The sequence below is a fragment of the Mesoplodon mirus genome, assembly GCF_964341445.2.
Source record: "Mesoplodon mirus genome assembly, chromosome: 9".
NCBI classification, from domain to species: domain Eukaryota; kingdom Metazoa; phylum Chordata; class Mammalia; order Artiodactyla; family Ziphiidae; genus Mesoplodon; species Mesoplodon mirus.
The window spans coordinates 66,828,269-66,845,704 of NC_138985.1; the positions used below are offsets into that span (position 1 = coordinate 66,828,269).

General features: G+C 39.5%; 1 protein-coding gene across 1 annotated transcript in view; it reads right to left on the minus strand.

Annotated features, from left to right (window-relative positions):
* Positions 1-440: 440 nt before the first annotated feature.
* The window catches only part of HIBADH (3-hydroxyisobutyrate dehydrogenase), a 105,973-nt gene continuing 88,977 nt past the window's right edge, over positions 441-17,436 (minus strand). Inside the window, exons 5-8 of the mRNA XM_082633037.1 lie at positions 15,617-15,750; positions 13,737-13,813; positions 6,246-6,402; positions 441-1,620 (exon numbers count right to left, since the gene is read on the minus strand). Coding sequence (XP_082489163.1) covers positions 1,462-1,620; positions 6,246-6,402; positions 13,737-13,813; positions 15,617-15,750 — 527 coding nt within the window. The 3' untranslated portion in view covers positions 441-1,461. The remainder of the gene's footprint in view (positions 1,621-6,245; positions 6,403-13,736; positions 13,814-15,616; positions 15,751-17,436) is intronic.

The window sequence follows — 17,436 nt, forward strand, 5'->3', positions numbered from 1 at the left end:
GCAAGATTTTATCTGTTTTGCTTATCGCTGCAGCCCCAGCACTTATACTAATGCCTGGAATTTTTGATCACCAGGAAAATGAGGGACATAGCAGTCCTTCTGCTAAATCTGGTACCTAGGCCTAATCGCCTGAAGTATTTCTAGGGGCTGTGGTGGGGAAAGTGGCAACTATGCTCCCTACTGGGACATATTTCATTTATTGCAGGCCAAATTACTACAGCACCCACAACCCAGAAAACACTCAAACAAATTCCTGTTAAGGATGCAGGCAGAGCAGTAGGCTGAGGGCTGTGGCCGCCGGTCAGTTCACACTCGGTTCCTCTTGACCTCCCCTCCCTTCCCTTTCTTCTCATCCTTTCCCCATTAGTCTGCAACACCAGTTTGTCAGATCATTTGACTGTGCACCAAATGGTTAGGAAGACACAAAAACTCCAAGAAAGTATTATCAGCATAGAAATTTATTTGAATTCAAAATAATATGGTTATATTTAGGATAATATAATAATTATCTAAAGCACATATCATCGTAGGCTCTGGAACAGTCCTAAAGATGTCATTCTTTTGAAGTCAAAAAATATGTAGTAAGAATGTACAAGGAAGCAAAAATATAAAAAATAAGTTTGCTGAGTATTGGGAGTTGTTACAAGAGGGGCACACCAAGGTAATGTAACAGAGTCCAAATTACGCAGCATGCAGCAAGGAGTTCTCTTGCTTTATCAAGTCCTGGAAAATAAACCGGTAACTTCAGAATGCAAAAATACCACCATTGGGTTAACAGGACAAACTTTCTGAGGGACACAGGGAGTAATTCACTATACTTCCCCTTTCTCTAACTCCTTTCCTCACACCGATTTCTTTTCTTTCCTCCAGGAGAGGTTTTATCCTGTGGAAAAAAATTTGGTTTTATTTGTAAAGTGGAGTAAATAATATCCTGATTGAAGTAGGCTAATGATGCTCAGGAATCAAACTTTTGAAAAAGGTCAATCAGCTAGCTAGCAGAGACCATCACTGGCTTGCAGGAAAAAAAAAAATCAGATAATACGTGTTTGCTAAATAGATAAAAAGAATAAGCAGGACTTCCCTGGTTGCGCAGTGGTTGAGAGTCCGCCTGCTGATGCAGGGAACACGGGTTCGTGCCCCAGTCCGGGAAGATCCCACATGCCACGGAGCGGCTGGGCCCGTGAGCCATGGCCGCTGAGCCTGTGCGTCCGGAGCCTGTGCTCCGCAACGGGAGAGGCCACAACAGTGAGAGGCCCGCGTACAGCAAAAAAAAAAAAAAAAAACTAAAAAAAGAATAAGCAGTTAAAAATGGGTGAAAAATCCCAGGGTTTACTGTGAACTAGACAAACAAAAGCAGACAGGTGACCTTTGATTAAGCCCATTTACTTGTGGAGTGAGCTATAATAAGAGGCTCCAAGACAGAGTTTGGTTCCCAACAGTGTCCACAGCCAAAGGGCAAACTCAGAACGTCTCCTCCTCTCGTAGAAACTGGAACACGGATGAGAAGTCTTTTTTGGAGTAGCCCTTCGCACACATCACCCTGTAGATCTGATGGGCCTGACTGCCCAGAAGGATTGGGCTCTTCGTGCTGGTAGCAGAGTCTTGTGCTAATCCCAGATCCTAAGTCAAACAAGGGCGGAGGGAATACATTGAGGTTGGTAGTTAAGGCTCACTTCAGAACCGTGGCTCCTAATGCTTGGGTTTCAAAGAAGAAAAAATGAAGCCTGAAAAAATAAGGTACTTACAAGCACGATGTTAAGTTATATATATATATATATATTTTATACGTCCTTTCTTATAGCTGTAAAACTGCTCCAGAGAGAAACCTTGATTTCTGAGTGGCCTCTCCACTCCTCCACCCTCCACAAAACCTATCTGTTTTGTTTTGACTTCGGCCAGGTGTTCCTTTCCAGGTGAGATCACACAGGGGAATGCTTTTTCAAATCTACAGAAGCCTGTAAGCCTAAGACAAGCCCCATTATGAAATTGAGCATGATGAAATTATCAGTGATGAAAATATCCATTCAATCTCTTAGTCAACACATATTTAACAACTGCTGTGTGCTGGGCACTGGTGATGTGCAGTCATGATAATAAAACCAAGTCACTGTTCTCAGGAACTTACTATCCAGCGTGGAAGATAGACAGTAAAACAAATACTAAACTTCCAGACAATGACAAGTGCTCTGAAGAAAAATAAAGCAGGGTAAGGGGTCAGAAAGTCATACATAGCAAGGGGTGGGGTGGAAGGAAGAGAGTTCTGATTGATGAGATGTTTAGGGAAGACCTCCCGAGGCAAAGACACTTGACCTAAGATCTGAATGTGAGGGGGCAGAGAGTTTCAGGCAGGTGGAAGAGCAAGGGAAAGGCCCCCTGGCGGTGGGGGGCATGGCTTGGATGCTCAAGAAACAGTAAGAAGGCCAATGAGGCTGAACTAGAATAAGCAAGGGGCTGGGGAGGGAAATGAGACTGGGGATGGGCAGAGGTGCAACATGGAAGCTTTATGATGTCTGGAGAGGAAGCTGGATTTTCTTTCAAGTGCAACAGACAATCAGCTTCATAACAACACTTTAACATCTCTGAGAGCTAATGTTTCATTCAGAGAGTTTTGGAAAACTTATGGTTGTTTCAAAATAGACAAAAGTTAACGTTATAAATCTTTTATAGTTAAACTGTAGTTAATGGTATCCTCTACTCTAAGAATGGAATCTTGTCCAACCTTGAAACATCTGGGGGTAGATGGAAGACAAGGAAGGCATGGTTAACTGAAACAATATTCCCCACATTTCATTTTATTTGTGATTAGATAAGTGCTGAAAACAAGTGGCAAAACCAAGACTTCCTTCTTACCATTACCATCTTCATTTCCTCCATCAATGGAAAAGCCAACAAGCAATGAAAGAGGAAGACAAGAAGCAAGATGAGGACTATTTGTATTCTTTGAGGAACACCCTTGATAACGGAGTAGTTATTGATACCATCCACTCAAAGGAGGAAATGATTCAAGGGAAAAATAAGCAAAGTTTAAAGAACGGATTAGATCTCTAGCCTCCTGGATATCTGCGATGCTACAGGTGTTCACAGTATTTTGTGCTTACTTGTATAATTGTCACATGTAAACCCACAGATTTGGAAAATCTACTAACCTTAAAGTCTTCTATAGCTTCCACTACAAAGCAAGTTTAACTATTACCCACACACTTCACAAATGTGGACAGCTACATTATTGCTTACACCCAGACAAGCAGATAAGCCTCTTTTGTCAACATCATTTTGCTGCACATCTGCAAGATGCATTTATTTTAAAATGACAGAAAATCTACATAGAAAGACTGCCTATAATTTTTAACCTAGTAGTATAACTAGAATATGAGAACTTAGAGTAAACACAACGTATCGAGGAGAAGACAACGCTATTGAGAAGAAGAGGCTATTAGAGGTGTTCAAAGGGGCAAGTAAATATCCCAAATAAGAGCTAATGAAACCAAAAAGGGGAAGCTAAAATAGCTTTGGTGGCTGCTACCTTAAAGGGTGGACATTCTAAAAAGAGAAAGGTGATTTAGTCTGTAAAATCCTAAGTGGCTTGTCAATCCTGAAATGTTAGAAAAGAAGGTATCCTTTGAAGCTTGTAACATATAATTTAAAATAAACAAACACCTCACTTCACTAATCAAATAAAAATATTTATGAATTCATGAGCTCAGTGGGTGGTTCAGGAAAAAAATATAAAACAATTGCAAAAGGTTTCAACAAGTTAATGGAGGACCAAATGGTTACGTATTACAAGGACACAGGTACACTGGGTGAGTAATAAGAGTGGTCATAATTTTCCATCATTTGTGCCTTAGTGGCCATCAGAAACAGACTTCTAAGTTGTGGGGTTTAGAAGAAAGATCTAGTTTTTGTATTGATTATGTTCTGATTATATACACACAATATATTAGCATTTTATGATGTTAAGACCTAGAAATAGGGCTTCCCTGGTGGCACAGTGGTTGGGAGTCCGCCTGCCGAAGCAGGGGACACGGGTTCGTGCCCCGGTCCGGGAGGATCCCACATGCCGCGGAGCGGCTGAGCCCGTGAGCCATGGCCGCTGAGCCTGCGCGTCTGGAGCCTGTGCTCCGCAACGGGAGAAGCCACAACAGTGAGAGGCCCACATACCGCAAAAAAAAGAAAAAAAAAAAGACCTAGAAATAAATGTACAAGCCTCTACTTCAAGGACACATTAACATCATCTCCCCCAACACAATGAGATCTAATGGCAGTTGAGCAAAATATCTCCTAGTAAGTAAAGGCCTGATCTGCCCAAGCAGGTGTGATTGCTTTAATCAATGTAGCACTGATGGGGACTTCTTTAATCTCTATCAAATTCTCTACACAAGTCTAATTAGTTATGGTGTGTTTTGCTAACAGCTATCTGAGGTGATGAAAGCATTTTTTAAGTTCCTTTCTAAATGCTTTCATTTTAAGCAAAATTCAGAAATCTTGCTCTTTATAAGGGAAATAACAACTTATAAAGAGCAAAAGAGAACAGGAATGTCCGTATGTTTTACTACTGTACTGTCTTATGCTATCTTTTATAATCAAGAAAATAATTTTAAAGGACCTCAACAGGCGCAGATTCTTCCTGGGCAGGGACACTGGAGAAAATGATGGAAGTAAAGGTGTGACGTAGAGGAGAGTCCCCAGATAAAGCCAGCACTGCTTACAGGTTACTTGTTAGCTGCTTCCTCTGTTGGAGCCATTAGCAGTATTTTAGGAACCAAATAAGCTAACAGGTCACAACCCACTTCATACATGTACATAAAGCAAACTGGGCATAAATGCGATTCTTTCACTCTTCTGTGTGCCCTAATAAACGACCCTGCAGCTTTGTGAAAACAATCCACTTAAGGAGCTACTTTCTGTTTCCAACAAGAGCAACACAGCACAACTACAAAAGCCTGCGTGGAGGATATGCAAACCTAAATACAAGGTACAGATTAGCATAAAAACAAATATTTTCTTAAATGAAACACGAGGAGAAATAAAACTACAAAATAAGAAACATAGTTTCAAACATTGCTTGATCCAATAAATATTTAAAGTGGGCCAACAATGCGCCAGGGGTCCAGCTGGAGGGGCAAGGAAGAATGAGGCAGGCTGAGGGAAGAGCAGGCGTGGAGGGCTGCCAGGGAGAGGGAACAAGAGGCCAAACGAGTTCGGTGTGGCTGAAGCAAAGGAGGAGGGTGGGAAGGCAGAAATGAGCTGGTGAGGAGAGCAAAGGCCTTTAAGACAATGTGCAGAGATGGACTTTAATCTACAAGTAACTGGAAACCACGAGAGAGACTTAACAGGAGAGATGACATAATCAGGGTTTTGCATTTTAGGAAGTCCACTCTTTACCACAGAAAATGAACTGGAGAAGAAGATGAGAATGAAAGGCAAGGAGACCAGTTAAGGGCAGATGTGGTAGAATCTAAACAAGGTTCAGCCAAGGTACTGGTAGTGGTAGAGAGGGCAAGTGGGTGAATTCAAGGCACAGCCGAGAAGTAGAATGGATGAAACATCATGGGAAATGAAGGAGAGTAAGCTGAATACGGTATACAACTGTACATATTACTACTTTTGTCAAAAAGTAAATGGCAGGGGTGTGGGGAGTGGGGTAGGGAATAAGTTCTACACAAAAATCTACAAGTCTGTTTGTCTAAAAAGTATTTTCTAATGTTGAGATCACAAATGAGAGGAGGCCAACAATTTGCATTTCAAATGACTTTATACATAAATATATATATATATATTCTTAAAGTAGGAAGATGTATTTAGAAACCTAGCATCATGCGAAAGGTCCTCTCCTTTTGTGATATGTATATCCAATATCATTATATTAATAACCGTCGGAAAATACTTATTACTGCTTCCATTCTAAGGGCTTGGTAAATTAATGTAAATTTATGATGAAGAACAACATTTTACCGGCTCACATTACAAACAAACCCAAGCACAAAAGAAAAATCTCATCTGAAAGGCCAGGATTAAAAATGAACATGATAAAAGGTTTTTATCCAAGCTAAGTTTTAAATAATTTCCAGTGGCTGGGTCACTATTTTAGTAACCTTGCCTTCTAGGATAGACGTATGCTTTGTTACGAGAGAAGTGGGGGTGGGGTGAGGTGGGGAGAGAGAGAAGGGAGGGAAGAAGAACGAGACCACTAAACATCCCCCCCCAACCCCCACTCTCTTGGGTAGTCTCTGCCTTTACCATACCTTAGCCATGAGTGTTGTTCCGAATCCACCCTGATAGTTATTAGCCGAGGGAACTCCATCCATCACCCCAGGTACAGGATTATAGGTGTCACTTGACCAACATCGTCCTGAGCTCATATTTAGGATTTTAGCCAAGAGTTTTGGGTCAAGCCCTAACCTGTCAAAGAAAAGAAGTGTTAAATGTCAAAATGTACAAGTCACGTGTGACTTATTTACGTGTGAGGATGCTCCATCTTCTCTCTCCATTTATGATATGTCTTCAAATATCTAAGCAGACTGATGAGAGTGAAGAATCCAATCTTAAATTATAGGGTATTAAAAGCTAGTGATTAAACATTTCTGAGCCAGGACATTCTGCACTGAGAGAAAACCTTCTGCACTACCCTGCTTTTAAGAAATAACATACGACTGCATAAAAGTATTGTTGGTTTATCACACACATGGGTTTTCTAGTCTTTTGGACATTATTGCATTTATGTGTCACATAAGAACCTTAAGCCAAGATGATCATCTAAATTCTACAGTCTTTACTCACAAGTGATGTATTTCAGAAAGAAATATTGACAGTTAAATTATGTATCATGGGAGTCCATGTGGATGCATTTATATGTATGTTTATTCCTTTAGCTCTTATGAGAGAATAAATGCAAGAGATGAGCCACGAGCAGTAAAATGAGCTTAAGGGAAGTTACCATTATAAAAGAAGACATTTCTTGCTGTAAACTTTTCCTTATTTATTAAATCTTCATTAGACATTCTTGCTTATGAAGCAAGTCTGCACAGAGTTGTGACATATGCTATCTATTCAGAGACATGCATTATAGTTCTGGGTCAACTGCTGATAAGGTTACTGATCCTGATAAAACAAAGCTTGCCCAAGCGGAAACATCATTTGTTCTATCACTGAGCTGATGGCATAAACGGCTGTTCAATGCGGACCCAGAAAAAAAGTAGAATTAAAATGCTCTATTACTTTATTCCAAGTATCTTAGTGCAGCCTGGGAAGCACAGTTTTGCTACGTATCTTTGAATCCAGTTTCAAATAAAACTTTCTGCCTTTTCTTAAAACCAATCCCTTCCAGAATAATAATAAAAAAAAGATTAAACAGAGACACATGTAAATATTAAACGAACTGTGCATTTTGGGGTGCTGCTTATTACTTGTGTGTTCAAAATTGTCTATTTCCAGATCAGAATAGAATGACGAGTAAAACCTTTTTCCAATGCTCGAGCAGGGTCTAGGGCCAATAGCCACAATATGTACGGACTTACCACATAATACAACTGTTATGTAATCAGGCTTTCAAGGAGCAGCTGTGGTTCAAGGAATACTATATGGCATGCCATGAAGATGAACTCACATGGTGGCCTGTGTTATAATGAGCAGTTTTTACTAAGATTATAACTGATAAAGATTCCATCTAAATCAGCTGTCATACATTCTGTTCAATTGTACACTGCTGGAAAGAAACCTGATGGTTTCATTCATTCTTTTATAAAGATCCAAGTTTGTTACATGTATAATTTGCTACTGATGCTTCCTTTCCCCTTTCAAATATAATTAGGCTATCAGGATGCTATGGTAACAGATGACTTAGGAAAAGATAAAGCCAATGCACTTAGGGAAAAACTGTGAAAAGTAAAATCACAAATGAACAACTAGTTAATTTGCTATAACTGCAAATATATTGTCTAAGCACAAATATGCAAGAATATATGTCTAATGTGCTCTATGAGCAGGGGATATTTTTAAAGACCCCAAAACACTGTCTTTACCTTCCATTTGGAATATAATTCAGGCTTCCTAATTTAGATTTTTAAAAATGGCTCATTACATTCAAAGCAGCAGAGATACTCCCCCTCCTTATAACCTACCAGGTTAGACTCAACAGTGCCTCACAACACTCTTTATTGCTAAAGAAATTCATACTCTGTCTATAATACTCACCAAAATGGGAGCAAAGCTTATTATCCTTTGTAAAACGCTACATTTCATTTTTCTTGAACGTTCAAGGAAAAATACTGGCGCTGATTTATGGAACCCTTTTTGGTGAACATATTACTATTTAGAAGCATCCTGACGGGCACACACAAAAATGAGGTGGCAGTTGTTATGTGCTCACTTTTCAAATCTGATGCTTCCCCACCATGCTGATTCTCTTTAGGAGATGGCTACTCCCTCTCCAGTCCCCCACAACCCCCCAACAGCAAAGTGTATCATTAAAAAGAGCAAGTTAGAAGTGTTTTGCATTTCATCTTTCTGAGGATTCTTTCACTGGCATATATATAACTGACAGTTAAAATTAGACATGATATTAAAATCAGTTACTGAAGTCCTCTGTCTTCCACTGTGCCCAAGGCTTGTAATGGTCTGAAACCAGCTAGAATACACAGTAATTGTCATTCAGGGAGTCTATCCTAGAACGTCATGCTTCACTGGAGAAGACTGAGTTTCATTTGAAATCAACAAATTAATCCAAGACAGGTATCTGAAAGGGCAAGTTTAATAGGAAGCAGCTACTGGGCTCTCAACCATGATAAAATGTTATTGCTGTTTCCCTGTAAATTGGCTGGGAACATATGATACTTTCTGCATAAGAGCCCCATTGCTGTTCAGGAGATATACAGCTCAAGCCGTCAAAAGGATGACAGTCTGTCAGTCCCCATAATAACTTGCCACTGGATGTGGTTCGAGAGTGTGCGCATGCATGCATGTGGCTTTACAATTGCTGGAATGTTCTCTGATATAAACAGAATGAATTCATTGCTCTGACCGCATATATAACGCAACTCAAATAAACGTCACTGTGTCAAATCTACTCACCTTTAAAACGCAAGAATTTTAAATGAACTTTTGGGAGAAGTAAAAATGATGCATAAACTATAAGAAAAATTAAAGAGAAGCCAAGTGTTTGCCTTCACTGTAACCAAGGCTTTTAAGGGCCAAAAAAGTTTGTTCACCTTATAGTCTCTCTAAGTATCTATACTGTCTGGTTTTATGTAAGAACAAAGCAAACAATGTCCCTAAACTGAGATGTTTGTATCACAGAACCAATCTGGAAATGAAACATCTAAGACTATGTCAACTTAAATCAATCATTCCGTTATTCACCAATGTTTACGCAGACCTGTCATCTAAGAAGAGGCTGTGCCTGCCCTCCAGGAGTGGGCCAGTTAAGACACCTGCCCAGTAACGTTTACCTGAGGCAGGGGAAGGGCCCCCCGACCCCCACCTCATTCGTCTGACAAATCTTCATTGAGTGCCTGTTACATGCCAGGGATGTTCTTAAGATACAGTGGTGAGGGACTTCCCTGGTGGCGCAGTGGTTAAGAATCCGCCTGCCAATGCAGGGGACATGGGTTCGAGACCTGGTCCGGGAAGATCCCACATGCCACGGAGCAACTAAGCCTATGCACCACAACTACTGAGCCTGCGCTCTAGAGCCCGCGAGCCACAACTACTGAGCCCGCGTGCCACAACTACTAAAGCCCGCACACCCAGAGCCTGTGCTCTGCAACATGAGAAGCCACCACAGTGAGAAGCCTGAACACCTCAATGAAGAGTAGCTCCCATTCTCCGCAACTAGAGAAAGCCCGCGTGCAGCAACGAAGACCCAATGCGGCCAAAAATAAATAAATAAATAAATTAATTTAAAAAAAAAAAAGATACAGTGGTGAGCAGACAAAGCTCATAGAGCCTGCATTCTAGTTGGGAAGACAGACAATAAACAAACAAATAAATATATAATGCTAGACAGTGAGAAGTGTTATGAAGAAAAAAACATTAACGTACAATTCAATTCAAATACAAACCACCACCACCATCACGTCAATAACTACCATGTATTGAGCACCTACTATGTATCGGGCACTGTTTTAAAAGATTTACATGGATGACTTAATTTACTCTTCACAACAGATACTACTGCTACTGTGGATAGATACTATTATTTTTGTCATTTTACAGATGAGAAAAGCTTAAGTCTGTGACAGAGCTGGGATGTGGTCATCAACAGACACCCACACTCACTGCCCTGAGTCTCACTGGGTCATATGGGTAGTCACTTAATCAGCCAACATGATGGCATCCTATCAGTTTAATAAGAAATTTGGCCAAACCTTTATTATAAACCTTTTGCCATATGTTATATCTATCAGGGTATACAACTAAGAGGTTTCAGTCATCACCTAAATGAAATGGCAACACCTCCTTAGGGAAGTAACCAGGAAGCTAAAATTATGCTTGTGGGAAAGTTCTCATCTTGAACGGCCTTCCAGAAGTTTGACTGTTTTAAGCTTCTTTTGGTGGAAGGAGACAATATGGCTGTTGCTAGAGGGGCCTGGGCCCTGTTGGCAATGCAAATAACTTGTTATACCACCCATATTGAAAAAAAAAAAAAGCAAACCAAACAAAAAACATAATTTCCAGCAGAATAAAAATGAAAACAAAAAAACAAAACTCACATTACCAATGTTATTCTTATGTGGTGCACGGGAATAAGACCTCTCTAACGCAAGTAAGGCCCTTTCAGTACCATAAAACTAGGTTCTGAGTCCTAAATAGATCCCAATTAGAAGGCAGAAAGCTCTAGTAAAAAAGAATTTCCAAATATGTTGTATACCAATATTTTTTATGCTTTACTTTTTTACAGCATTTAAAAATCTCACTAACATCCATAAACACTCATTGTAAAAGATCATAGGGTCAACAGGAGTTTAAAACTATAAGGTTTTTTTTTTTTTTTCTTTTTGCGGTATGCGGGCCTCTCACTGTTGTGGCCTCTCCCGTTGCGGAGCACAGGCTCCGGACGCGCAGGCCCAGCGGCCATGGCTCACGGGCCCAGCCGCTCCGCGGCATATGGGATCCTCCCAGACCGGGGCACGAACCCGTATCCCCTGCATCGGCAGGCGGACTCTCAACCACTGCGCCACCAGGGAGGCCCTAAAACTATAAGGTTTTATTCTTCTATTTAAAAAAGGGAAACGTCAGTGTTCAAGAAAAGACACTGACTTATGAGAATGAAATTAATCAGAAACGATCACTTCATAGGAATAGGTAACTCAATTTGTAAATGTTGACATTAATTCTCTAAAAAAATTTTTACTTCAGAGTGAACAGAATATAAATGTGGCTGAACCACTTTGATGCTATACTACTTTGTGGGAATTTACTACTTGGGAATTTATGCTTGCTGATGCCAATTTTCTCTTTCACCTTGCAATGCTCAATAAATCGTGGCCGCTCTCTATACTCTATTAGAGAACATTCCTGTCATTTTAAACCATGTCTGTAAACCATGGAGAAAAGACAATAGCAGAAGCAATCATTTTTAGGACTTTCAAACCACTGAGAATCTCTGTAAGATAAACCGATAAAATCCTAATGTCATGAAAATAAGCAATTCATTAGTACAATGTAGTGCACCATAAACTTACAAATTATTGTAACAGTTAAGTAAAAACAATGAGTTCCTGCTTTGTGTTCAGACATATGTGTGTGTGTGTGTGTGTGTGTAAATATTTCATTTACACACATATACATCAGTAACAGTAATAGAGTTTTGGAAAAATTAAACATTGAAAGTTTCATATTTCTAAATATTGTTTTTGTAATAGTGGATCAAGGCCAACAATAAGGGAAAATCTATTTATTGCTTCTGCTCTTAATATTGCTGTTTGGAATTTTATCACTTTCTTTTCTCTTTGATAATAAACTTGCTCTAGTAGCCAGTGTATACATTTCATTGTATACATTTTATTCATTTGATTCAACTGATTTTCATACTATTCTTTATTAGCTGGCTTTTGGAGTTAGACTTCCATAAGCACTTATTGTACAAAAACTTCATTTTAGAATGATCATCTAATAAGACTTTTGCTAGGAAAATTATTTGAGGAATGCTAGAGGATGCCTAAGGAACATTCTAGATCCAGTGACGTTTAAAGTAAGAAGCAGAATATAAAATAAACTGGCAAAAAGAGAGGGAAATTTCAGTATAGTATAACCTAGGCTTTTACTTTTTTTATTATATACTCATTTATATCCAGAAAAAAATGAAAATAAAATTCTAAAGATGCAAATGCATACTAATGCTCTAATCCTACTGTCAACACCAATTAATTTTGTATGCAATTTTGGTTCCAGAAATTTACATTTTCCTCCTCCATAAAATTAATCTAGAGGATGAACATAAAAACAAGTTACTAGTAACTTGTTTTTCAATTATGATAAGTGACCCATAGCCTAAACTGGCTACAATACAGACATAACACTCTGAACAGCTTCTTATATACCACCAGTTTTATTAAGGCTTTGTACAAATATGCCTTACCATCTTACAGACATTCAATTTTAAAATGTAAATGGTACAGGATATTGATAAACCAATTAGCGCTGATGCAAAGCAAATTCCTCTTTTGTCTCAATTACAACATGACAACTTAATAGGTCAAGACAGTTTAACATCTGAGACAAGGGCAATTCAATAAAACAACAGCATCTTGATATGGTAATTAAGAGGAAATGTGAATCCATTACTGTGTTTTAAAAAATATCTCAAACACTTTGGCTCTTTTTATTGCTTTCATCAAAAGCTATGGTATGAAACACTACTCTGATTTGTGATATATTTGGCAAGCAGTTTGGGGACGTGTGAAGAAAACACCTCAGTAAAAGCATCTTTCTCATTAAGCATTTTCTAAAGTAAGAAATGTATATTTATTATATTCATGAAATGCAAAACACCCAAAAAATTAATTAGGTGATTAATCATATGTAGCATTCCTAACCCAAAAGATTAAAGGCTAAAATTAAGACATTAACCTTAAGCATTCTAAAGGATGATCACCATTGTAGGAAAAACTGAATTCCTGAATCACTTTCAGCAAAGTATGAATGCCATTTTATTTCAATGAAAAGATATGTACTTAATGTAAAGTAACAAAACCCTAGGGAAGTTAAAATGAAAAGAGTTATGATGCATACGAGTTGCAGCTTCATGAATGCCATCCAGTTTATCCTGAGAATAAACAACCAAGAACCCTTTTAGTGTAGATTTTGGGGACTATATTTAAAATAGATACATAAAACCAGTCACATGGTAGCATAACACCTGAATTCACTATACATTAAAACTGTATTTTATACAAATTTGTCCTACACTACCAGAGATTGTTTAAATTTTATAGTAAAAGTGTCTCTTGCATTTCAACATAATAGAAGAAATGGAGCTCCCATATAAAAAGGATAATGTAACTTCAAATATAAAGCACAATACATTTTATGGCTTACGGCAGAGAGCATTCATGCTCTCCAGGGTCCTATTGGTCGTCCAATAAGCAAAGTCTATTAAAGTTCAATAATGAAATACTTTCAAAATGTTCCTGGATCAACGGATTTACCTCTCATGAACATTTGTTTTCAACATCAGAAAATCAAAACGGAAAGCTCATAAAAACTGTTAGTATATGAAAATGTACTATTCAACAAACCTGATTCCCAGATTCATAGCTTCAGCAGTTCCAATCATACTAATAGCTAACAGCAAGTTGTTGCAGATCTTCGCAGCCTGAAAATAAATTGAGTACATATTAAATATCTTTATTTTCAAGCTATAACTCACAGGAAGATTTCTTCACCCTATTCCACATTTCTAAAAGTAAGAGCATTCAACTGTTGATTCTTTCAAAGGAGGAAAGGCACTTGGTGCTGCAAGCCTCCCTCTGAGCCTAACACTAGATCCCAGAGCAGACTGGGAGGGGGTCCTCTTCCCCTAGGGAAGAGCTCTGCAGTGTGGCGACTGAGCTACTCCTATGGGCGCAAGCACAACAGGGAATACTGATTGATGTGGCACAACTGCTCCTTCAGGAATGAGGCTGACATTCTAACTGGGGAAACAGGAGTAACACACCAAATGAAAAGGCAATGAACAAGGAAACACAACTAAGTGGTAAACTGTATGGTAGAAACTGTAAGACAGACAGAGTGGGAGTTCAGAGAAACCAGATCACTGAGGGCAGGTGCAGAGAGGAAGCAGAACCTGAAACCATCTCTCAGAAGGCCAGGCAGGATTTAAATAGGCAAGAGAGGGAAAGAAGGAGAGCAGGGAAAAAAATAAATACACGGGCCTCCCTGGTGGCGCAGTGGTTGAGAGTCCGCCTGCCGATGCGGGGGATACGGGTTCGTGCCCCGGTCTGGGAGGATCCCATATGCCGCGGAGCGGCTGGGCCCGTGAGCCATGGCCGCTGAGCCTGTGCATCCGGAGCCTGTGCTCCGCAACGGGAGAGGCCACAACAGTGAGAGGCCCGCGTACAGCAAAAAAATAAAAAAAATAAAAATAAATAAATAAATAAATACACAAGGGCATGAGATATTCCTGAGAACAGTAAGAAAATGGACTCATGTGCAGTGGTTTTAAGGAATGAGGAGAACTTGGATAGTTAAGACTGGGTCAAGAGCTACGGAAGCTAGTGTCCAAACTTGACGTGGTACGAAATAGGGATCTATGCAAAGTGTCAGAACTGGGAAACCTATGATGATACAAGCATCTTGATGGAGTTGGTTTTGGTTACAATGTTGGCAAAGTGGTAAACCTGGTATCCAGAGATCTACTAGGCCCTGTGAGCAGGAAACAAGGTGTGAGATAATGAAAGATTGAACCAGGTAATGTGTGGAATGAACAAGATAGCCAACAATGAGAGCCACTGAAGCAAAAATCAACAGAACCTGGAGACTGACTGGACAAGGGAATGGAGACAACAGATATATCTAAGATCATACCGAAGTCCTGAATAAGATAAAGCTGGTACCACTGACCAGGACAAAGCATGAAGAGGAGCCAGTGATAGTGTGTGTGTTGGGTGGGAGGGGGACAACCAGTCTGATTTCAGAGTTCATTGTAGTCATTCACCTCTACCTGATTAGAGAATCGATATAACACATTTCTTAATGAAAATGGTCTGGTTTTTTAAGAAAAAGATTAAAGTGCATAGGTTGCTTCTACCCGACAGTACTACAGAGCTGTGGCGAGCAATTACAAAATTAGAGGGAAGATAACAGCAAATCAGATAACACGAGCACTTCATACAGAAGCCGTTTTAAGGATAATTTCTGTGGTCACTGGGATAAATATGTCAAAGTCTGAAAGGATGGAACTTTTGATGTCTTTTTAAATTATTGGTTTATCTCTGCTTACTTCCAACAGGAATGATGGAAAACTAACTCATTCCAAATTAATTTAAGAAAATCTGAGCAAACAAAGAATCCACAGATTGAACAGAGTAAGGAGGAATCAAATTGTGGTCAGGAAAGAAAAATGAACATTAGCTGATTCTACATCATCAAGTCAGTGTCACTGCTGTGCAAACGTTACCTGCCCAGTCCCGACGGCTCCACAATGCACCACATTGGAGCCCATGCACCCCAGAAGCTCTTGGGCAGCAGCAAATTCTTCTTCGACTCCGCCCACCATAAACGTGAGGTTCCCAGACCGAGCAGCTCCCACACCTGAATAGTTTGGGGGGTAAAGGGATAGAAGAAGAGGGATACATTTCTTCAAGTGTTTAAGTATAGTATAAAATTAGAGAAAATCCTCAAACCAAATGAAAACACCTTGCCTCCAAGTTATATTTACGTCAGGCATAAGCCTCTCTTGGAATATTTTAATTGTCAAGTAACATGCAGGTTACTTATAAGCCAAAGGGGACATACAGATTCAGTCAAACTCTGCATTCATCTCAAATATTTTGGCACGATCATGGAGTACCATGGGGATTTAAAATGTGAATTTTATTATTCCCGTGCATCTCTTAGTCTCCTGAGAAACCTATTCAGTAATAGAAAGTATATAAAAAAGATGACCTGTGCCCTGACCAGCATGGGAGCAGCCAGAGGGGTCAGCTGCCTGAGTCTGGATCTGGGGTCTCTGGCTCACTCACTCGCTCTCCGTACACTATGTACAGATGAGATCTACAAAGAGAGGGACTTGTCTCTTTCTCCCATAAACAAGTAGGCATTTCAGATGGAAAGACTCTTTGTAGGTAAAGAAAGATTCTTTGCAGGTAAAGATTCTTTAAGGTAGGGCTTCTCTGGTGGTGCAGTGGTTGAGAGTCCGCCTGCCGAGGCAGGGGACACGGGTTCGTGCCCCAGTCTGGGAAGATCCCACATGCTGCGGAGCAGCTAGGCCCGTGAGCCATGGCTGCTGAGCCTGCGCGTCCGGAGCCTGTGCTCCGCAACGGGAGAGGCCACAACAGTGAGAGGCCCATGTACCGCAAAAAAAAAAAAAATTCTTTAAGGTAAAGAAAACAGTTGCTTAGCTAGACTGATTATTCTGATGTGCACTTTCTAATACTATTTGATTTTTCTTTTCCCTCCTGCTATACAGGCACGCATAGCTTGAAGATTTTGTGGGGTCAGTTCCAGACCACCCCTATAAGGTGAATATTGCAATAAGGTGAGAGTCACATGAATACTGTAGTCTATTACATGGGCAATAGCATTATGTCTATAAAAACAATGTACACACCTTAATTTAAAAATTCTTTACTGCTAAAAATGCTAAGCATCATCTGACACCTCAAGGTTACCACAATATTTGTCTTTTTAAAATAAATTATTGAAGTATAGTTGATTTACAATGTCATGTTAATTTCCGCTGTATAGCAAAGTGATTCAGTTATACATATATACATTCCTTTAAAAATTCTTTTCCATTATGGTTTATCACAGGATATTGAATATAGTTCCCTGTGCTATACAGTAGGACCTTGCTGTTTATCCATTCTATATACAGTATAATGGAAAAACCCAATATTTGTGAAGAGCAATAAAATGAGGTATGCCTGTACACCTTTTGGGCAATTCATTCTTAGTGATATGTCAGGAAGAAGAAATAAATTTTAACATTGGTTTGGCCACTCCAAGGTTTGATGTATGTTCACTAATGGAAATGATTGGAGAAGCAACTTCTACTTCAGCACAGAAAATATGGCTGAGACTTGTCTTAAAAAGGAAGTGGGGGGGGGAACTTCACTCATCTAAGTTTTTATTAACTATAAAATAAAACCGAGAGCATTATTACTACTTTTAGCATTAGAGAAATCTTCATTCATAATTTTCAAGTTAGATTTTGTTGTTCACAACCAGGAAAGTGTGTGGAAGAGCTATATTAGTACAATTTTTGCCTTTACAACT